The sequence below is a fragment of the Pavona decussata genome, unplaced genomic scaffold, assembly GCF_977016875.1.
Source record: "Pavona decussata unplaced genomic scaffold, jaPavDecu1.1 SCAFFOLD_114, whole genome shotgun sequence".
NCBI classification, from domain to species: Eukaryota; Metazoa; Cnidaria; class Anthozoa; order Scleractinia; family Agariciidae; genus Pavona; species Pavona decussata.
Window position 1 is genome coordinate 6,812,802 of NW_028145528.1, and position 22,194 is coordinate 6,834,995.

General features: G+C 40.1%; 2 protein-coding genes across 4 annotated transcripts; both read left to right on the forward strand.

Moving 5' to 3' along the window:
- The first annotated feature begins 1,830 nt into the window (after positions 1–1,830).
- Positions 1,831–12,832, forward strand: LOC146470520 (SCO-spondin-like). 3 transcript variants are annotated; one of them, XM_085122619.1, is made up of 2 exons: positions 1,831–2,003; positions 6,788–12,832. In XM_085122619.1, exon 2 carries the CDS (start codon positions 6,846–6,848, stop codon positions 12,087–12,089), a length of 5,244 nt encoding a protein of 1,747 aa, XP_084978745.1. In that variant the 5' UTR covers positions 1,831–2,003; positions 6,788–6,845; the 3' UTR covers positions 12,090–12,832. The 3 variants fall into 3 exon arrangements, with proteins under 3 accessions (XP_084978745.1, XP_084978746.1, XP_084978747.1); XM_085122620.1 differs by lacking the exon at positions 1,831–2,003 and adding an exon at positions 5,004–6,181; XM_085122621.1 differs by lacking the exon at positions 1,831–2,003 and adding an exon at positions 6,347–6,502.
- Positions 12,833–14,673: 1,841 nt separating this feature from the next.
- On the forward strand, positions 14,674–21,967 carry LOC146470521 (uncharacterized). The gene is made up of 4 exons (XM_085122623.1): positions 14,674–14,789; positions 16,068–16,152; positions 17,200–17,240; positions 18,100–21,967. Exons 1-4 carry the CDS (start codon positions 14,769–14,771, stop codon positions 18,832–18,834), a joined length of 882 nt encoding a protein of 293 aa, XP_084978749.1. The 5' UTR covers positions 14,674–14,768; the 3' UTR covers positions 18,835–21,967.
- The last annotated feature ends 227 nt before the right edge of the window (positions 21,968–22,194 follow it).

Here is a 22,194-nt window from a genome sequence, read left to right on the forward strand (position 1 = left end):
CAAAATTCGTAAGACAAAAGTGAATTAAGGCCGGAACACGTCGAACTTAAATCGGATCACCGAATGAATCGGATGATGCAGGATAAATCGGCTAGAATGACGAGAAATTCACCCCACCTAGAAAAACGTATATCTCAAGGGGTGCTCCAGTTGAAAAAACAAAACAAACAACTTGATTGATAACGGTAGATCTACTGAATTCAGTTCTTTTATGTCAATACAGAGCGGGGAAGTTTGTTTTGTAGCACAATTGCTTTCAGATCTCACGTCCGTCATTTCTTTTTAAAATGAAAGATAGTCATGGAATCCTCCCCCCCCCCCCCCCCTCTTCCTCCCTCTTCCTCTTCCTCTCCCTCTCCCCCCTCCCCCTGCAAACGCACACACCTCTAAATTTCAATTTGGTCTCTGTGCATTCGTTTCTGTTGGCGGGCGAGTGAAAAGGTGCTTAGAAGGGGCTGGAAACAAAGTGCGCGTTGCCTCCACTGCAACCGCCGTATATACAGACGATGACGTCATGAAATCGCTCGGACAAAAACCAAGTAGGCGTGAGTATATACTAGGGTACTAGGCTCTTGATCTTTCGGGTTTTTGTCGTTGGCATGGTGCGAATACAATCAGCAGTTGCCTGGCAGCAACCGAACGAGTAGGAAACCCAGAGGTAACTTGTGGCTGAGAGCCGAGTAAAAGTTGGAAGCTGGAAGACTAGGCAATATAATACAGATTTCCTGGGAGCATGCTTCGCCTGGAATTAATTTGCACGTTATTCATTCATCATTGAACCATAAAACAGTTCTCTGATGCGAGTACGCCTCTGTTGTATAAAGTCAACAGTGGCAAATACGGTGTTGGAGCTGTATTGTCTGTATTCGCCTGTTCGCAGAACAATTTTAGTCCGCCTCGGGGTATTCAGTTTTCTCAGTCGTCTGATCACTCTTCTTAAACAGGGTAGAGATTTTGCCTTTTATTTTTGGCCCTAAAGGTTACTTATGAGATCCGGTATTTAGCTCGAAAACAAAGTTATAGTGTTGAACATTGGGTCGCACAATTCACTAACATTTTATTGCGAAGCTGGGCAACCCTGTGTTAAAATCTTAACTTATTTCCTGTTCGGCTCTCTTACGGAGATTACGTAAGACATAAACCGAATCCGGTTCAGTTTGTTTAGTTTTGTTGTGATCTGGACTCGATCCTAAGTTCTTTTTCTAGCTTCCTGTACGCTTCAGTAAACAAGTCAACGAAACCTTGGTAAATATATAAATTAATATATTGGTATTAATTAATAACAATTATTCCACGAGCGCGCATTGGATTTGAGATGATAGCGTGAGTGGAATAATTGTTTTATTAAAGGCAATCAAGAAATATTGCCCGATCTTGCTGACTTCGCTTTGCAAGAACAACCAGAAGACAATTTATGGTCGCTATTTCTCGGGCACAGTGTTATAATGGCTCATATACCATGGCCGCTAAGCCAATCAAATCCCCAGAATTGCATTATAAAATGATCCAATTTTTATAATTAATCGATGACAAATTGATTACCAATCGATCACGGAAATTGTGTTTCAAAGAAGAGAAATATTATTGTTTTTCATCGATCGTTTATCCGACCGTAATCAATTATTGAAATTTGGCGCTAGAAATCGAAGACATCGTCTAAGTCTATTAAACATGTGTTAATCGATACGATTAACATGCCGCCGCGCGCCGAACAGGGTGTTAGCACGTGTAAGGGTGTTGTTATAGGTTGCCTTGTATTGTTGTTTGGGTGTGAGCTGAGTATTTTTAGTCATGTGATCTGCAGAGCCGACCTCCAGGTAAAACCGCAACCTTTAAAATGTAAAATAGGTATAAATAGCACAACCATAAACATAGCATCACAGTGTTTATATTTTCGGGTGTATACTGACCGAAATGGATTCGACTTTGTGACTGATACTGAACTGATGTACGATCTGGATCAACACGCAGCATTGTTGCAACTGGAACTCTTAATAATTTAGGTAAGAGGCCTCAGTGTAATCTCATTTTATTTTAAAACTAGAAAGTATTATTTTAGCCATCGAAATGATATCAGTAATAAGTTCGGATCGATGTTTGATCACGGATAAGATATAGCTAGTTTAAAGAACTTTCAGGTAAAGGTGTGATTTGAATTTTCACTCTTATAGACATTTAAGTAACATGGATCTTCCATCAGCCATATATTGCGATTTTGTGACCAGTGAAACCGAAATTTGAGTCTCCAGGTAACAATACCGGTTGATTTACAACTAAAGTTGTTCCAGCGCTTTTACATTCAGTTTTTTAGATATTGTTAATTAATATCAAGTTCGTCTTCATCTGTTTCACAAAGTTTACTCTAATTTCCGCCTATTTTTCACCCACACCCCTCAATTACACTTCAAATTTAAGCCTGCAAGCGAACATTTTTTAATTTAAATTTGTCGTCCTGTCCGCATCATCAGTTGAGTGACAGTCAGCACCGATAGCCTGCGGAAAAGTTCCTGCAATTGTTTTCATCCTCCGCGACGCTTCCTTTGTCTTCGTGGGTGTTTAACTCAACTCGCTTGTGCAATATTGAAATATTCATAGGCAAAGCAAACAGAGTAAACAAACGCCATCACTGATTTTTTGTTGTTCCGCGCGGAAACCAGCATTAGCACCGTCGAACGTCATCTATTTACTCGGATTACAACCTTAGCTCTGATTTTTGAGTTCGCCTCTGTTCTTTCTGTGGCCTAGTAAGCAATGATCTCTTGGAACCATACGCAATTCTCGACATGTTTATTGGAATATTTTTCCGCATTTTAAAAATGATGGCTTGAAGCGCAGACTACCGATCCCCCCCGAAGCTTGACCTCGCTCTATTGTGAGCACCACGTCTCTCCAACAGCTATGCAACTAGGCAGGAGTCAGTTTTGAGAGAATAGCCCGGAGTCGGTCTTGCTTTATGAGTGGGTTTCGGGTAGGGTGTGTGTGTGTGTGTGGTGGGGGTGGGTGGGAGGTAGTTGTGGGGCCAACAGAGTCTTGGCTTTAGTTTCACCTCTGCCATGTCCTGTACGCCCGCTTCCTGCCCTTATTTAATCTCGTTCCCAGAGCCCGCTTTTCTTTGCCCGTTCCGCTGGATAAGGGCAACGCGGGCTCTGGGAACGAGATTGGCCCTTATTTCCTTTCCTTATTCTACCCGCATGCGCAATTTCACAAGGTTTTCGTTCTCAGTCTCTCCGTTTTAGTTCCCTGTTTCCTGTCTATTTTCACCCTTCTCCTCGTTTCCGGTCAGGGTTCACGCCCTTTTTTTTCTTTTCAGTCACTGGTTTGCTCCCCTGATTCCCGCCTGTTTTGATTCCTTAAACTTTTTTCTTTTCTTTTTCTCCAGTTCATTCACCTTTCCCTCCATTTTTCCCCACTTTTAAGTTGGTTGACGCCCCATTTGCTTCCTTCAGTCCCACCCCTTTTCCTCCTGGTTCCCTCCCCCTTTCCGACGTGCCCGCATTTTGTCCCACTCCTTATGAAACTGAAAGGGAGACTCCTACTCGACGGGAATCGAGGACAGGTCCTTGTTTCCCCGTTCCGCTGGATAAGGGTAACGCGGGCTCTGGGAACAAGATTGACTCCTACTGGGAACCCCACATACCAGCGCGCATGCGTGAAGAACGCGAAATGGTACCAGCGGATAATACCCCCAAGTCCTTTTGATTACCTGTCCCCTGGAGCGAGAATGGACTGAAAGAGGAGTGACCCTGGGAAGAGTTTGGTTCTCTATGGCAAGTACAAAACTCGCAAAAATTCCGTTCGTGGCTTTTCAAACACCTTGTGAAAGGGAGAGAGCCACTGAAGGCGTTTCCTTTTCTCTTATTCCTCTCCCTCCCCCTGGCTCAAGTTTGGTTTGCTTCTCTTTCACACACACGATCATGTGATAAACTGCGAGGTCTTGAAACGGAAAATTAACTATCGCGGTAATTAGACGTAAACAATGATAATGAACGTGTTGTCTACTGCGATCACTTTTCGTCTTTTCTTTTTGAGATTATCTCATGCAAGGATAACTCAAAATTTGTGGGCATGCACTAGATACGTGAATTCCCGAGGAATTCCGTTGATACTTTTGCTAGTCCCGATTTCGCCCGAGAAATCATGGTCCCTTCCCGACCGGCTATCTGCCCTTGGCTCCAGAGCTATTTCGCGTTGCGGGTACGTGCATTTCACAAAATCGATGCAGTATGCCGTGGAATTTTCGCATTTATTTCCACGACCCGCGAAGGATAAAAATCCATGAAAGTAGCCAGTGATGTGTAACTCGCCATGGTGTACTCATGCTGTCATCTTGACCCTTACCTCACCCAGACTTTCTTATCCTTAAAAAGTTGCGGAGAATCTCTGACTCACACGAGTTGCTTCTTTAATCCCAAAAAAACCTCACAGTTTCCTTTGGGATTACCGAACTAGAGACACAATGACCTTTTCAAGCACAATTGTAGGATTTAGTATCCATCGCGTGTTCTTTCAAGCATCCCAAGTGCATGAAGTGGTTAATTGTGCCGATAAACCCCTACAAAAAATGTGAATTATCTCGCGGAAAATTAGCTAAAATTGAATGAAGGTTGTAATAAAATTTGCTTCGCTTGTCGCCAAAGTCTCGAATTGGTGACATTACAGTTGAGTAAACCTTCAGTCACGTACAGAAACAATTATTTGGCAGGACCTTAACGCCAACAAGAATTTAAAAGATTCCAGAAAGTGTTTTCAGACGAGTCAGGGCGAAGTGCTTTACAACAAGGGGCTCGCATGGTATCGGACTTTACGCGAAACAGGTCATGTAATGAATCGACCAGTATCTTCCTTTGGATTTAAAATTCAGACGTTCTGCAGTTCAGTTCTACTTCTTCAGGGAGGAGGACAACTTGATCTGCAAAATAGAATTGTAACACGACCTCAGTCAAAAATAAAATTCACCCGAAAAAGGCCTCGCAAGCAGGCATGCGCACCACTGTTACAAAGGGACAGACAGTAGACCATGCGTGTTTAAAAGCTGAGGACCTCAATCACCCCCAAAAGAGCCTTTGTCATCGTAAATGGTTTACAAAATATGGTTTATGGTCATTATTTTCGAAAAAGGCACGCAAAAAGATCACGCGATAAATGGACGGGGTTAACTGCAATTTCCGCAGACCTTCCGGGGTGGTCAAGAAACGTTCCATCGGTTTTTCAACACAAAGGACTGTTTTCCTCTCTTTAATTAAACATCGCGGTTTACTTTCCTGACGGCATAACACATTCGGAATATTGTTGCTTACACATTGTGTGTGTGTTTTTAGAAGTTACTGTTTTTATCGCGGTCAGATACCCGACTTTGTTATGTAATGTAAATTTGAAGTGTTCAAAAACTAATTTACTCGCATTAATAAACTACAAATAAGACAATTCTCCGGAATCATGGCATGATTGAAGTTACCGCAAAACATAAGAATACACCAGTGTGACCGTAGTTTGCATTTTTGAAGTGGGCTGGTCGTGACACGTCGCGATGATAAGCAAAATAGGGCTGCAAAATCAGGATACAGATGATCACGTTTTGTGTCAGGGCAATCAATGTGTTTTTCAAGTGTCAGAAGTATATGTACCTCCACTAATAATAGCTCAATGCACAACGTTCAATATTCTTGAGTAAGCACATCGGAAAAATCTCTACATTCACAACGTATTCAGAGAACTCAAGATTAATTTCTCTTTAGGTTGAGCATACCAACCGAGAGGTTCTCGAGTTCTAGGCCGCGAAACTTGCCAATGTTTTGACAATTTACTCTCAAGATTAAATCTTAGATAATAAACGTCTTTGTTAGCGAGTAATTAGTCGAGGCATTGTGTCCTGTAGGTCAGTTTAGACGACTCTGTGCAACGTACAATAGCTTCTTTCAAATGAACTCCTTTCAACCGTGAAGGTAAAGCTAACTGATCGGACCAAAGCTTACTTCGGATGGATAAGCTGTTTACATAAGCACATTACTAAACGTAAAGCTGTCGCTTTGGACACAGAATTCAAGAATGACTTTTATACGGGACGTACACCAATGGGTTTAAAAGATTTTAGACTTCCTAGATAACATATCTTCACATCAGTTGAAGTTAAATCGCGCGTATTTTCAAACTTAACATGCCGTTTTGAAAGTGGCGGTTTCAGGTAAGTTGGCTGAAATGTAACGTAGCGTGCGGTGTAAATTGCATCTGTCCATGCACGATCAATACCTTCAGTTGGCAGTCAACCACGTTTCTTACCTGAAGAGCTTATCTTCCAGTATTAGCGAATATTCAGACAAAATGTGAACACTAGTAAGCGCCTTGTCGACAACTAACATAAAACGACCAGTTGCCATAAACATCCCCTCATTCGGTTTTACTTAAGACACAAGTTCCCTAAAAGAGCTGAAAAGACGTCAGCAGTCAACCGTGATTTCATTTAGGTGCTTTAGGTAAACGCACGTGGATAGAACCGTCATTTACTGTAAGTCATCTACAAACAAGAATGCCAGAAGTGTCGGAATTTATTTGAACAGTGCAATTGGTATTGGAAATCACTTATTTGCCGCAGAAATGATGGCGGCTAGCCAAATAACAACAAAATGACTAATTATAATTAAGAGTTGCCCTAAGGACTGAGTTATTGTTTAATCTGGCAAATGAAGTTCACCCTTCGTTTGCTTGGACAAAAGTTACGAAACGTGTGAGTTGACGACACGTTCCTAATAGAGTAAAGAAATAACACGTGGTTATCAACTTTGTTTTTCAGGGTTAGCAGTCAGTATCAAGCTCCACAAAATAAACAAGCAAATCTATCCGCACCAGAGATGTTGTATTGCAGAATAATTTGGAGTTTGTTACTTCTATCAAGTCCGATACCAGTTGATTTGTCTCAAAGTGCAGAGGGAATAAATAAATGTCCGAGAGAGTGTCAATGCACAGCAATGAACATGGTTTATATGTACTGCGGATTCGAAGAGGGCTTCAAAAGCTTGACAGTTTTCCCGTCTTTTATTCCTCTTCAAGTGGAAATTCTGTCACTTTACAGCAACAAGCTAACAACTATCCCGGAAGACGCCTTGAGGAATTTAACGCATTTAACAACCTTGAATCTGAGATCAAACCAATTGCGTGATTTTCCAGCGACGGTATTCCGTGACCTTGCGAAGCTCAGATCTTTCAACGCAGGTCTTAACAAGCTGTCAACGCTCCACGGGCGCCTGTTTGACGGATTAAACAACCTCCAGGAGCTTTATCTCGATAATAATGCACTTGAGAGTATCCCCGAGGAATTGTTTCAAGATCTGCCGTCACTGAAGCGATTGCATTTGCACTACAATAGACTGAAGACATTTCCCGAAAATGCCTTCCGAGGGACACATTCGTTGCAAGGGTTGTCACTCGCAAACAACTACTTGGCCTTCATTCACCAAGAAACATTTTCAAATCTGAGCACGCTTAGAAGACTTACCCTTACAGGCAACAGAATAACGAATATACCGGTGACGTTATTTAGAAAACTTAGTTCACTGGCGATACTGAGGCTGGAAAACAATAACATTTCAACAATTCAAGTTAAGACTTTCGCTGGACTGAAGGCAGGAATATTTGTCCTTTTAAGTGGTAATCCGTTTTACTGCGACTGTCAATTGCGGTGGTTAAAAGACTGGCTGAGGGCAAAGGCAAAATACATCCATTCTCGTTCTAGATTAAGTACAACCTGCTCACAGCCAGATCGCTTAAAAGGCAATCCCTTGATTTACGTAACTGACAATCAGTTCAGCTGTATCAACGGACAGTGGTCCGAGTGGGGTCCGTGGACTGCGTGCAGCGTGACGTGCGGAAGCGGAACACAAATATCGCGACGACACTGCACCAATCCCCCGCCAGGGAGACGTGGGGGACAATGCAATGGAGAAGGTCTCAGAATGAGGAGCTGTCACGGTCCTGACTGTGGAGGAAGCTGGACGGCTTGGTCCGAATGGAGCAAATGCAGCCAAACGTGCTCCTCTGGAAATGAAGTAAGGACAAGATCTTGCCAAAACCCTGTCACTGGAATGAGTAGTGACAGCTGCAGAGGGGCATCCAAAGAGTCACGCCTCTGCATCCAAGAGCCATGCAGCACTGATGGTGCATGGGGTTCTTGGTCCAGATGGTCACCATGCAGTGTAACATGTTCTTGGGGAACCAGAGTTAGGACAAGGAACTGTGATAATCCAAGGCCGCGGTATGGGGGCAATCCTTGCCCTCATACTGACAGGAGTACTAGAACGGAAATATGCTATTTGGGATCCTGTCCAGTTCATGGTGGATGGTCCGCCTGGTCTTCCTGGTCTAAATGTAGTGCCTCATGTCTAACAGGTACAAGAAAAAGACACAGAAATTGCAGCAACCCCATTCCTCAATATGGTGGCAACTTATGTGATGGGGCTTTAACCCAAATGGAAAACTGTAGCTCACAGGAATGCCCCATTGATGGAAGATGGGCTTCTTGGTCTCGTTGGTCTGATTGTTCAAGGACTTGTTCCCGTGGGTCTCAAGTAAGGTTTAGAACTTGCAGTGATCCATCACCTCAACATGGTGGCCAAAGCTGTACAGGGAATTCTTCTGACTTTCGAAATTGTGACTTTGGACCTTGTCCTGTCAATGGTCACTGGGGAGCATGGTCATTGTGGAGTGACTGTAGCAATACATGTAATAAAGGGACAAGATCTCGCAATAGAACTTGTAGTAATCCACCACCTCAACATGGTGGCAAAAAATGTCCAGGAAACTCTTCTGAAGACAGGCACTGTGACTTTGGCCCATGTCCTGTCCATGGTCATTGGACAGCATGGTCACCATGGGGTGACTGCAGCAAAACTTGTGCCAGTGGGACACAATCTCGCAACAGGACTTGCAGTAATCCATCGCCACAATATGGTGGCAAAAAATGTCCAGGAAATTCTTCTGAAGCCAGGCATTGTGACATGGGCCCATGTCCTGTCCATGGCCAATGGACAGCATGGTCATTGTGGAGTGACTGCAGCAAGACTTGTTCCAGTGGGACACAATCTCGTAGCAGAACTTGTAGTAATCCACCACCTCAACATGGTGGCAAAAAATGTCCAGGAAACTCTTCTGAAGACAGGCATTGTGACTTTGGCCCATGTCCTGTCCATGGTCACTGGACAGCATGGTCACCATGGAGTGATTGCAGCAAAACTTGTGGCAGGGGAACACAATCTCACAACAGGACTTGCAGTAATCCATCACCACAATATGGTGGCAAACAATGTCCAGGAAATTCTTCTGAAGACAGGCATTGTGACTTTGGCCCATGTCCTATTCATGGCCAATGGACAGCATGGTCACTGTGGAGTGACTGCAGCAAAACTTGTGCCGGTGGGACACAATCTCGTAGTAGAACTTGTAGTAATCCACCACCTCAACATGCTGGCAAAAAATGTCCAGGAAACTCTTCTGAAGACAGACATTGTGACTTGGGCCCATGTCCTGTTCATGGCCAATGGACAGCATGGTCACTGTGGAGTGACTGTAGCAACACGTGTGCCAGTGGGACACAATCTCGTACCAGAACTTGCAGCAATCCGTCACCTCAACATGGTGGTCAAAACTGTCTAGGAAATTCTTCTGATCTTAGGCACTGTAACCTTGGTCCATGTCCTGTCCAAGGCCAATGGGCAACGTGGTCATTGTGGAGTGAGTGTAGCAAGACTTGTGCTAATGGGACAAAATCTCGCCAAAGAACTTGCAGTAGCCCTTTTTCAAAGTTTGGGGGCAAAAACTGTTCTGGTCAAAGAGTAGAAATCAAACCATGCACAGCAGGACTTTGTCCTATTCATGGTAAATGGTCTGCATGGTCCCAATGGTCAGAATGTAGTACAAGTTGTTCCAGTGGTATAAAATCACGAACACGAACTTGCAGCAACCCTTTACCCAGTCATGGAGGTGAAACCTGTATTGGCAATAGCACTGAAGCAGAAGGGTGTCTTACTTTACCATGCCCTATACATGGGGGGTGGGGTGACTGGTCCAATTGGACTGATTGTACCACAACTTGTGGCAATGGAACAAAATCCCGATACCGAAACTGTGACAATCCACTTCCCCAACATGGGGGTGAGTATTGTACTGGTGATCCCCGCCAGAGTGAGCACTGTTCTTGGCAATCTTGTCCAGTGGTTGGAAAATGGACACAGTGGTCAAACTGGACAGACTGTAGTAAAACATGTGATATGGGACAGCAGGCAAGGACCAGATCATGCAAGAACTCACATGTCAGGGTTGCTGAAAGTGGAAGCGATAATCCTTGCACTGGAAACGAAACTGACATGAGGGCCTGCTACAAGGGGCCATGTCCTGATAAGGGTGAATGGAATGAGTGGTCACCCTGGTCCCAGTGTTCTGTTACTTGTGGGCTAGGAAAGCAGCAAAGAATTAGGAACTGCAGCTCAAGTGAAGGACATGTTTGTCTGGGTTCACTGATGCAGGTAAAAAGCTGCTACCAAAATGACTGTCCAGTGAATGGTGGATGGAGCAGTTGGTCTAACTGGACAGTTTGTTCTTCATCATGTGGTGCTGGAGCCAAGGCAAAGTTTAGATTCTGTATCAATCCTAAGCCACATCATCGAGGTGAAAGTTGTCATGGCAAAAACGTCGTCATTAAAAGTTGCAAGATCGCCGAATGTAGAGGTGCAAGCTATCAAAATGCTTCATTTTGGTCTTCCTGGACAAGCTGGTCCCAGTGTTCTGCAACTTGCTCTAGGGGAACCCGTACCCGATCGCGATACTGCAGAAAGAAAGTGAATCCATTTCACCTGGGGAACTGTTCTGGGGTTACAGGGCCAGTTCAAGTGGAGAGTAACATCTGTGAAATACAGCCCTGTGCAGCATGGAGCAGTTGGTCTTCATGGGATACTTGCAGCCAGTCATGTGATGGCGGTATGCAACACAGAGTAAGGACATGCAAAAGCTTGACAATTGAAATGACCTGCCAGGGAGAGAATTCACAGGCAGTAAACTGCAACACAAACCCTTGCCCTCCTGTAATTCCTCCAGTAACATATCCACCAAAAATTAACCTAGGATCACCAAGTACATGTCCTGACCCCGAAAAACCACTAAATGGTTATTTCAAGATTACTGATCAGGACGGCTCTTACTTTGCTGTCTATCACTGCTACAAACACTATTATGTGCATGGACCAAGGTTACGGCATTGTGAAAGTGATGGCACTTGGTCTGATTATGTGCCATACTGTTTGCCTGTATGTGGAGAATCTAGCTTAAGTTATGTGAATGTACAGCATCAGAGGTTACGGATATTTGGCGGTGGTACATCACCTCATGGTCTATGGCCATGGCAAGTTGCATTGACAGTTAACAGCCTTTTTCACTGTGGTGGATCTCTCATTGCAGAGGACTGGATAGTAACGGCTGCTCATTGTGTTTATCACCAACTAACAAAGAAGCGTTACTCTAGAATTAAAGTCTATCTTGGAGTACACGACATTTCATCTGGACTAAAAGATCCTCATGTCCAAATGATTGACAGCAGAGACATAGTACCCCATCCTAACTTTAACTGGAAGACATTTGACTCAGATTTAGCCCTGATACAACTCAAAGAAAAGGCTAACATAACTGACTATGTACGTCCAGTGTGTTTACCAAACAAACAGCAACGGCGCAAAGTAGCCCCTGGTAAAATGGGTGTCATGCTAGGATGGGGCCTCACAGAAAAAGACAGCCCCTCCACTAAATTAAGACAAGTGTACATGCCAGTAGTAGGGCACACAAGCTGCCAAAAAGCATACAAGAAAGAGACATGGCCTATCACTTCTAACATGCTCTGTGCAGGTTACGCTAGTAATGCTAAAGACTCTTGTAAGCGGGACAGTGGTGGGGGATTTTTATTCCCTGAATCAAAGGGTAAGAAGAAAAAATGGTTCCTGGGAGGGATCATTAGTTGGGGTAACCCTCGATGTGGAACCCCTGGAAAATACAGTGTTTTCACACACATTAACAGTAGATTTTCAAGGTGGATCAAAAATTATATTTATAACTGAAATTCATTTTAAAAACAAAATGTTATTGGTATTGTTATGGTATATTTTACTACATATGGGAGCCACAAAATCATGCACATTTTTATTGCACTTTGAAGGAGAAAATAGAAGAATTATGGCTACAAAAGCCAAGTGGCCCTAGAACTGCCTGTTTATTCACATCTCCTGTTGCTGCCTAGCAATGAAAATTGACTAATCAAAGTTAAGAGCTCACATTTTTTCATGTAAAAAAAACCTATACAGTGTATGCATTGTATGCATAAAGCATGAAATTAAAATTTATTTATAAAAGTCTAAACAAAAGAGTTTAAGTTAGGAAATGTCTAAGATTTTTCTGTTTTAGCTCTGAAATTGGTTTAGAAATTTGGCTTCACAGCCGGTATTAAAAAAAAATAAAATAAAAATATATACTGTAAATGGGATATCCCATAAAGGGAACATCGTTGTTGTAAGTCTTGGATCTGAACTGAGTGAGCCACACATTAAGAAATAAATATTCATATGTAATATTTTATTATAAAAATATTGTTGTACAAGAAACCAAGAATTTAAATTGCTGCTAATGATAATTAATTTTGTAATCTATATATTGGCTAGTAATGCCCTAGAGAGAGTTGTTAATTTTTTATGGATATTGTATCATTCATCATACCATAATCATGCACATTGGTGACAAGTCAACAATTTTACTTCAATTATTGCTTTTATGCATCACATACTATATTAAATGAAAAGTCAAATAACACAGGTGATGTTTGATGGATTTTAGACCATAAAGATGTAAATTATCAAATTGCAATTATATTCATGTTGTTGCACCCCCCTCTCCCCAGGAAATTCCAGTTTAGTTCCAATTACTTTGCTTCTAAAATTTTGACTTTGAGACTCCGCTAGCCTCCCCCAAGGAATTTCTGATGACCTTCTTTGGGGTGGGTATGGATTTTTTCTGGAACTGCACATTATTGCTTTTATACATTTGCCCCACCTACAGTCTAATACTGTATTAATTCCATCATTTTCCTGTCTACTTCTTCCTTGTTTGTTGACAATTTCAACATGGACCTATTCAGTAAATGTTTGAGTGTACACGTTTTGCCAACTAAAGCAAGCTACAGTTTTGTATCATTTATAAACGAGGATAACTAAATGCATCATTTCAATTTGTTGTATTTGTTGAGTATTGTTAAGCAGATTTTGTTTCAGGTTGCTAAAACTTCTCTTATTCCAGCAGATTTTAAAATCAATATCATTTTCCTATAACAGCCTGTTATGTTAACACTTAATGTCTGGACATTAAGACAGTGACTAAATAATTATCTATGCATTAGACAAATAAACATGCATAGATCGTAAAAGTTAATTAGGACTTGATTTTATTGACTTTCGCAGAAATAAAGATAATTGGTGATTGCATAGAATTTTTTCAGCTATAACCAATGTACTAGTTTGCCACTAAAGAGACCCAAGATGCAGTCAACAGTGTAGGAAAGGCAGCTGAAAATGTCACAAATCCTTTAAAAAACCCATAAACCACTAGCTAAACACCAAGTGGAATGCCAACCTCATTCCCAGGGTCTCTCCTCTTCCCCCTCCTAAGGAGCAGAGAGGGGAAGAGAAGACAAACTGGGAACATTGGTTGGTGGAATGTCAGGGGATCCAATGTGAGAATACCCCATCTGGACTCAATAAATGATAAACATTAAAAATGCTTGCAACAACAAACTCCTGTCTCCCCTGTTTATTAAACAATAGCACCGAGTTCAGAAAATGGTCATAAGCTTGAAATAACAAAACTGCAAATCATCAATGCGTAGTTTCATAACATATCCATACTCCCACCCCCATGGAAGGTTTAATTTGCATCCCTCCTCCCACCAGGAAATTCCAATAATTATTTAGCTTCATACTTTGCTTATAAAATTTGGACTTCTAAGACCCCAACACCCCCCCCCCCCTAGAAATTTCCAATGACCTTCCATGGGTATCATACTAAATTCACCATATGGATTTTTTCTGGAACTGCAAATGCACAAATTATGAAATAAATGACAAGATGGATATTGATTGTTATCGATTTCTGGTCCACACACATAAGAACGACACATAACACAATAGAACGACACAATAGATGCTATTATCATGTAAATATTAAAGTGGCTCTGTATTCTGTAATTTAGCCTCGATTTTTACCAATAAGTATTTTTTTATAAATAATAATTGATTATTTTTTCTGTGAGTTTCATTGTTATTGATTACCAATATCAATCGATGGCAATCTGTGATAATTTGAAGTTAACATTGATTGATGTTGTTTGTATCGATTGATTTTTATGGATTGATTTCCCCAGAGTCACTCTGTTCTCTACATATTGTTTACCACAGTTTCAACTCCTAAATTTAAAAAAATGCATGTCAAATGCCTACTTTATGAATTTACCTTCACTTGAGTATTTCTCCACTCACCACTATGGTCTGTCCTCGTCTGTCCTTTCTTTTCTTATGCAAAACAACGCCAGCGATGACAAACACTTGTCAGGTAGCGGCGATATTTGTTTGCACATGCGTATTTTCTCGTTCTCAGGCTCTACTCGTTCGTGTTGTGTTCTCGAACTCTGTACACAAACTCATTGCTTTTTGTGGGAACAGAAATCGATACTAACGTTTAATTTGACGGTTATAATGGATTCCCCTCTTAACTGGGTAAGTCTGAGTCTCACTATAAGATGCAGTTAATGGCTGGGTTGTGAGGATTGCCAGCCATGGGAGCGTATTATTGTCTAGGGGCCAGCTGGTCACAGTGGAGGCCCCTGGGACTTCCCGGGCACCCTTCTTCCACTCAGCTTAATCCAGTTGTTCACATTAAGTAAAAACGCACTTTGTTATTCTATCCTAGCCACGAGCTTTTATTATATTACTCATCAGCTTATGAGCATAAATTCACTAAATCTCTGTGTCTGATGCAGGCTTTGCTCTGGGTACCCATCAGTGGAGTACAATTCAAAATGCTTGCTAGACTAGTAGAAGATGGTCCCGATCCATTGAGGCCACATCAGCTTATTATACATGTATAAACCATTTGCTACTGTTAAACCTCTTTTGGAAGGAACTTCGTGTTCCAGAATTGTTGGTTCATCCAGACAATGAAAAGTGCTCCTCAAACTCATTAATAATTCAAAAGCCAAAGACAAAGGAAATCATGCACCCGGACGTGTTTGGATATCTGGTGAAAAACTCCTTGTTTTTGCATTCTTAATTTCTCCTTCAAAATCAGTTTGTTTGAGAAGTTATATCAAACACTTGTCACAGTGTTTCATCACAAATTATATCAAAAACCTCAAAGTTCATCAAAAATACTGCGCTATGCGTTGTATTTTCAACTCTCTTCTCGGTGTTTGATATGTGATGAAACATTGTGTCTCGTGTTTGGTATATTACTTGAAACAGCTTCAGATGCATGAAGCCAACAGCTTAAAACAGCAACTCTATTAAACAGTCCATGGGTTTATATTTGGCAATTCTTAGTATTGGAAAGGATGCTTGCATTTGAGATTTGGGTGGTTTATTTTTGGAGGGCCTTGTGTGTAATTTTTCAGTATTTCTTGTCACTGGTAAAAGTTTTTCCTACAGAAAATCTTGCTGTTTCCTGAGATTTAGGGTCCCAAGGATTGTTATTGGAAAGATAAAGATTCAAGTGAAAACAAAGGGGATTATAATGTTTTTTTTTTTCTCAATTAGGAATTCACTAAAACCTCTTTATAGTTTTTTTATGGTGTGATGGCACAGACTTGATCATGTGCAACTCCAAATTATAAGCTACTGTATCCCAAAGGGGTTAATATACAGATTTGTTACCCTAAATTTATTCTGTTTTGAGACAAGATTAAATGTGATACCTCCTCATCACATCAAAATAACACTTTTAAGTGTTAAAACACTTTGGGATAGCACTTAAAATTATATAAAAATGTCTCATTTAAGGCTCATCAGCAAGACAGAAAGGCTGAAGCTTTGGTCAGCCACCGGAAATTTGCAGATGCAATAGTTTGCCACCAGAAGGCATCAGGTTAGTGGGTTCCTAACACGTCAAGCCCTGATATCTACATGCACATTGTTCTTACTGTTCTACAAAATAATTACATTTCTTATGATGCTAGTGAAGAGAAGTTTTTAAATATCAACTGGAGACATTTCATTGTTGATCGTTCCTTTATTCTTGTGTGTTATAATGTTGCTCACAGCTTAAAAAGTTGTGAATAATTTACCTAGCTTATAACGATTCCTTCAGTAGCTATGACTGACAGTACAAATAAAAGTTGTTTTTAGAGGTGTGCTGGTACAGACAACTCTCACCTTGTGGACACCCCGATAATATGGACAGCAGCTAAATCGCCACCAAAAATAATTACAGACGTTTGAATGAAATAAATTCCTGCTATTATAAGGACACTAACTTGCCGTTCCAAGGGTGTCCACAAAAAAGGGAGTTGACTGTATCTACACAGTTGACATACAAAAGGTCCAAACTGAGTTTGACAACATCAGTGATCCAGTTTTGTGATTACACAGGTACTGCTGATATTGATTTTTCTTGTTTGTGTTCAATCTTTGAGGCAAGTTTTAGTCGCAATAGACAGTTATCAAGTTCACATCAACTCAAAGTTTAATTTTAATGTGGCTAAATGCAATTTAGGTTAAGTTAAACTCAAGACAGTATTGGCCAGCAGTTTCCGTTCGAATTATTTGGGGTGGCCGCATAACTTCACAGGGGCTGTCGGGAATTTACAGCTCCCCTGTTGAGGTCAGGTCATTTCGTTAGTGTTGCTTCACGTTGCATTCGCTCGCAAAGTTGCTGCTCCCTTACCCTATTCGCCCATTGGTAAGTATACAATATGGTAAGAATGTTAGTTTTCGACTGATAAGCAGTGTGACAGTGCCTGGGTGGATGCCACTCACAGGGTTGTCATGGTTACCTGCTGCACTCAAATGCAGTTCTTGGTTCTGCCAACCTCACAGGCACCTCCCCCATGCTAATGTATTGTTGATTAGTTTAAATTAAATTAGAAATTTGTAATACTTGTTCTCAACAATGCTCCTGTTTGTTGTCTCATAGAATTTCTCCAAGAGGCCATGAAAATGACTCAAGTCAAACAGGTACTGAAATCAGGATTTGCCAATTGTTACATGTAATTACAGGAATTTTCCATCACAGCTTAGTTAGAGACAATGTCATAGGGATATTGATAGTGTTTTGGTAAAGTTATTGTAGTGTGGATACCTACACAGTTTCTTGTGAGCAAAAGTTAATATGCTCACGAAGTACCAAGATAATCATTCATTAGTGACTTTTTGAAGGAAAGCAATGTTTAATTTACATAATTTTTGCATGACCCAACAACAGGATTTGAAAATGTTGACCAATTTTTTCAAGTTTCAATCCACTTCCCTTTTGAACATCCATAGCCAGAGACACCCAGTGTAATAGTTCTAGTACATTTATTTAATTTTTATCAATTCATTTTAAGTTTGTATTCATTTGGTAAAAGTGCGACTCTCTGGTTTTCAAAGTCTTATTCTAATTTGATTAATTTTATGTTATAGAAGGCGTTATATTTTGTCACCCTAAACTTTTGTGAATTTAAAGGGTTTTTTATCTTTCTTTATAAAACTATGACTTTCTTTTTTTCGTGAGTTTTTCCAAAGTTTAAAATCCATGCACTGTGTCAGTTTATATGTACATGTATTTGTTCAAATTTAGGCTCAAGTTTTTTTTATAATTAAGAATTGGTATCTAGAATATTTAATAGGCTTGATTTCTGCTGTTTACCATGAGTGGCGGGAGGAATTAGGGTTCTTTTCTCAAGCAGTGCCTATCAGTCATAGTCAGAACTGAATTAGCTTCACCGGAAAAAAAATAGAAAAGGCACTGATTCAAAAGATATTTTGGTTGTACAAATGTTAGCAAGATGAATTGAGACATTTTCTACATTTTATTCCCTCTCTTCTTCTCTAGGCACTGATTTCACTGCAGTTACAGTTCAACAATCACTGCAGACAGCAAAGAATTTTGCAAGAACGATGGAAGCGATGTGAAATTGAGCAAGAAAAACGAAAACAGGAGCACGCAAAAATGTTGCAAGATAGACAAAGTAAAGAAGTCAGTGAAAGGGACAATGCATTGACAGTGAAAATCAAAAACAGTGGAAATGTGGTTGACAGCAAAAAAGGGACTGAATGCTCGCAATCCAGCAGTCTGGTGATATCTGCAGAGAACTTCTCTGTTTCATCCACTAGCTCTTTATCTGACTGTGGTGCTGCTTCTAAAGACGAGAAATCAACCATACAAGATCTTGAAGGGCAAGTCAGGGATTTGCAAATGCAAGTTCTTTCACTTAGTCAGAACTTAGAAGACTGCAACAGAGAAAATTCGCGATTAAAGAAAGCTTTAGACAATGTGTACGAATTTGTGAAGGTAAAATTTGGTTGTGAACTGGAGGAGGACATGTTTGATTTTAACCTTGTGAAGAGCCAGTGTACAACTGAATCGGAGTCATTTAATGCTGAGTTAAAGATGCTAAAACCTCAAAACCAAGACCAGGTGTCATCACATGAGAAAGTTACAAGTCTGAAAAACATTCAAGTTGAGAGTGGAAACAATAGTGAAATTGAGGAAGATATACCTCTTCCTCCACTGGAAACACCACAGTTTATATATGAAGCTGAGTGCCATGAAAAAAGCAACAATTGAATGGGTGTGTGGAAAAAAGCCCTTAGTGACATTTGATAGACTACTTAATTCTCCTAGCAAATTGCCTTGTTCTCCCTTCTATGAGTAAAGGAGAATTTGACATGAGATCAGATGTCACTAAATAGGGCTTTTTTCCACGCACCCCTTCAATTAAAGACCCCAGGAGAAAGGGCACAAGTGATGATCTGACAAATTCGAATTCCAATTTTGTCCAAAATGACGGTCTACATTGGCCTACCGGATCTGTTATCATGACGATTGTTAGAAAGTTTTGTAAGCTAAATAAAAGCACATAAGAGAAATTTGGATTGTTAAGGCCAAATTGTCACTTGTGTCCATTTTCCACTAGGCCCTTCAATTATGTATACCAGTCCAAAGCCCTGACATTAATCCCATAGAAAATTTTTTCCGTCTTGTAAAGAAAGAGTAGGGCAACAGGCATAAAACAGGAATAAAATATGACGTGTGAGAATTTCAATGAATTTTCAACATGTGTAATATAGAACAATGTACTACTTTCCTTTGGAAATGATCAATAACATTAACATGAAGAATCAATACTTGTACATGTACAGTGTATTCAATATCTGTACACTTGTTTTTGAAACACGGGACACAAAAATGGTCATTTTTTTTTTTTTTTTTTTTGCTGGAGCAATAATAAAATAATTCTGTCACACTATTATTTCATTCTGTTACATGATTATGCTGCACGCATGACAGGTACATGTTTGTCACCAAGTAATGTAAACAGTTACATTCTACAAGGGAAAATGTGTCCATTTCCTGGCATCCACCTTTGTTCTGTTTGTAGACATATAACTCTTAATGGTTACAGTACATACCAAATTCCAGGCCTGGCTAGCCACAAATAAGGTTTGCAAAACATTTGCATATGGCAGGATTTCTCTTTGCTGCTCCCACAGGATTTGAAAATTGAAGTGAAAAAATTTGCCAATGCACAGTCACCACTAGCAAGGAGGGATTCTTCAGACGTTTCTGTCAGCTCCTCTGAACTAGATTCGTCACCTTCATAACTTTTTAAAAGATCCATAGACGTTGTGTTTACAAAGCAAATTCATTCACTTGTTTCCAGTTTCTCCTTGAAAACATCATAAACCCTTAAATATTAATTTGGTCATTATTTTGATGGAGTTGTTTGCAGAACACAGCAAAAGAATGTACTAACATTTATGGCACACACATGTAGTGCCTTTAGTTTGCTCAAATAAGCCATTTAGGTACCCATTATTAATCTCAGATCCTCCTTGAAATAACTTGGGAATCAGCTAATTTCATGCACTCTTTCAGTTTGTGGATTAAAACAGTAAATATGTACAGCTTGTATGTGATTGCAGTTTTGTTGATTTGCAAGACAAAATCCCATTTTTCTTCCATGTTGAGAAAGTGGAACAGTTATTAGGATTTTGAAATCATACTTTTTCAAACCTCAAAACTATGTACAATACCCTATGTCTGCTATGTGAATACAGCCTGCTATTGTATCCAGTCCTCCCTTTCACAAATTTTCAGACCAGTGCCGTACAAAGACAAGATTTTGTGATGGTTTGAATACTTGAATACTTGAGCCTATTAAATTGGAAATCCCCATTTTGTGACATAGTAATAGGCACTAACTAATTTCTTTATGTTCTTTCTATTCCTCATAAATCATTTCTCCCAAATGGATTGTTTGCACATAATTTTATGGAAAGTAGTCACATGACCAGCTGTTGCAAAAGGCCTATTTATTCCTAGCCTGCAGAACAGGCATGATTTCAGGTGAGCAAAGGCGAGCGTGGAGCATGAGTCACGCACTCCTCCCGTTGTGTGTGACTTACACTCCATGCTCGCCTCACGCTTGCTTGAAAAACACAAAAAAATCATCACGCCTGTTCCGCAGGCTAATTTATTCCAAGTTAAATTATCATTATGTCGCAAAATTATGAATGTTGTGAACACAGTCAAAATAAGTCAAACTGAATACCAGGTTCTTGTTAAATAACATTGTATATAATATCATGTGCAAAGATTCACAATGGCTGATAGGATTTGTACAGTTTTTAACACATACATTTGAATGAGTAATTTATTAAAATCTACACTTTCTGCTGCTATTATAATTACAAAAATTAATCTTTAATACTAATCATCTTTTTTTTTTATTTCTTTGAAGGACTGCAGTATGAATCTTATATTTATCTTATTTAAATTTTTGAGAATTTATTATGCTTTATTGTTTCTGCATTGCAAGACACTCATTTTCAGGACATAACACACTGGGCAATTCTTCATGCAACTTGTGTTGCAACAAAACTGAATGAGAAGTTGCAAGAAAAATTGCCAAGTGAAACCTACTAGGCTTTATTGTTGGCAACTAACTTTTTCGACATGTTTTTCAAGACTTCATGATGACAAAGTGTTTCAACTGACACACTAAATCCAGGAATTGTGAGATGAATTTTTACATGAGTGCGACATGTATGTAGAACTTGGCCACTCTGTCTCTTTCTTGCAGTTTGAAAAAAATAAAAGCCATCAAATAGTTTGCAGAAGAATGTAGAAAACCAATCAAATCCAGGCAAGGTGTCGAAAGTATGACACAGCATTGTACATGGGTGTATGTGGAGGGGTGTTCGACTCTATACATACAGATTAACGGGCGACCTGCACTGTTTGCAACGTCTTACATGGTTGGTCAAAAGAACGAACAACAGAACAATGATCCCAACCCTAAAAAACAATGCAGTTTCAGGTTATCAGGGTCCAGTGAAAATAGAATTTTTGAAAGGTGCAGGTCTGCTGCAAATTAACATACACTTTGTGTCAACCAGTTTAAGTGAGAGAAATTATAAAAATTATGTACACCTGATGGTGGTGTCTGGCATGGTACGATAAAAACTATTCAATGCCACTGGTCAAATATCCAGTGTACGTATGTACAAAAAAATAAACCAAATGTACAAATGTATTGGAAACATGGATGGGAGTATTTGGATTTAAAATTATACTTGACTGTTTTATGACACACCTTTCTGTCCTTTTGTTCTAGGTACTGTGAATCTGAATAATTCTAAAATGAAACACTATTACACGTAGTTCGGGGCACCCAACAGGAACATAAAGCAAAACACATAAAAATGTTGTCTGCTGTGTTCTCAGATCGTTTTGTACCCTTTAAATGCATATTTGTACAAGCTGACACTTTGATTTGCTCTGATGCTTTCACTGAAACCTTTCGCTGAAGAAAGTTTTAGGAAACAAAATTTTTATTTCCCGAATTTACCTGTTGTTTTTTTTTGAAAATACTAACTGACCTTTTTTTCCATCATATTTGCTCCATTGAGAACAAAAAGAACT

Coding starts and splice junctions, on each gene's coding strand:
- LOC146470520 (XM_085122619.1), top strand. CDS start 6,846: ATGTTGTATTGCAGAATAATTTGGAGTTTGTTACTTCTATCAAGTCCG.
- LOC146470521 (XM_085122623.1), top strand. CDS start 14,769: ATGGATTCCCCTCTTAACTGG. Junction 14,790..16,067: donor TGGATTCCCCTCTTAACTGG/GTAAGTCTGAGT, acceptor GTCTCATTTAAG/GCTCATCAGCAAGACAGAAA. Junction 16,153..17,199: donor TTGCCACCAGAAGGCATCAG/GTTAGTGGGTTC, acceptor GTTGTCTCATAG/AATTTCTCCAAGAGGCCATG.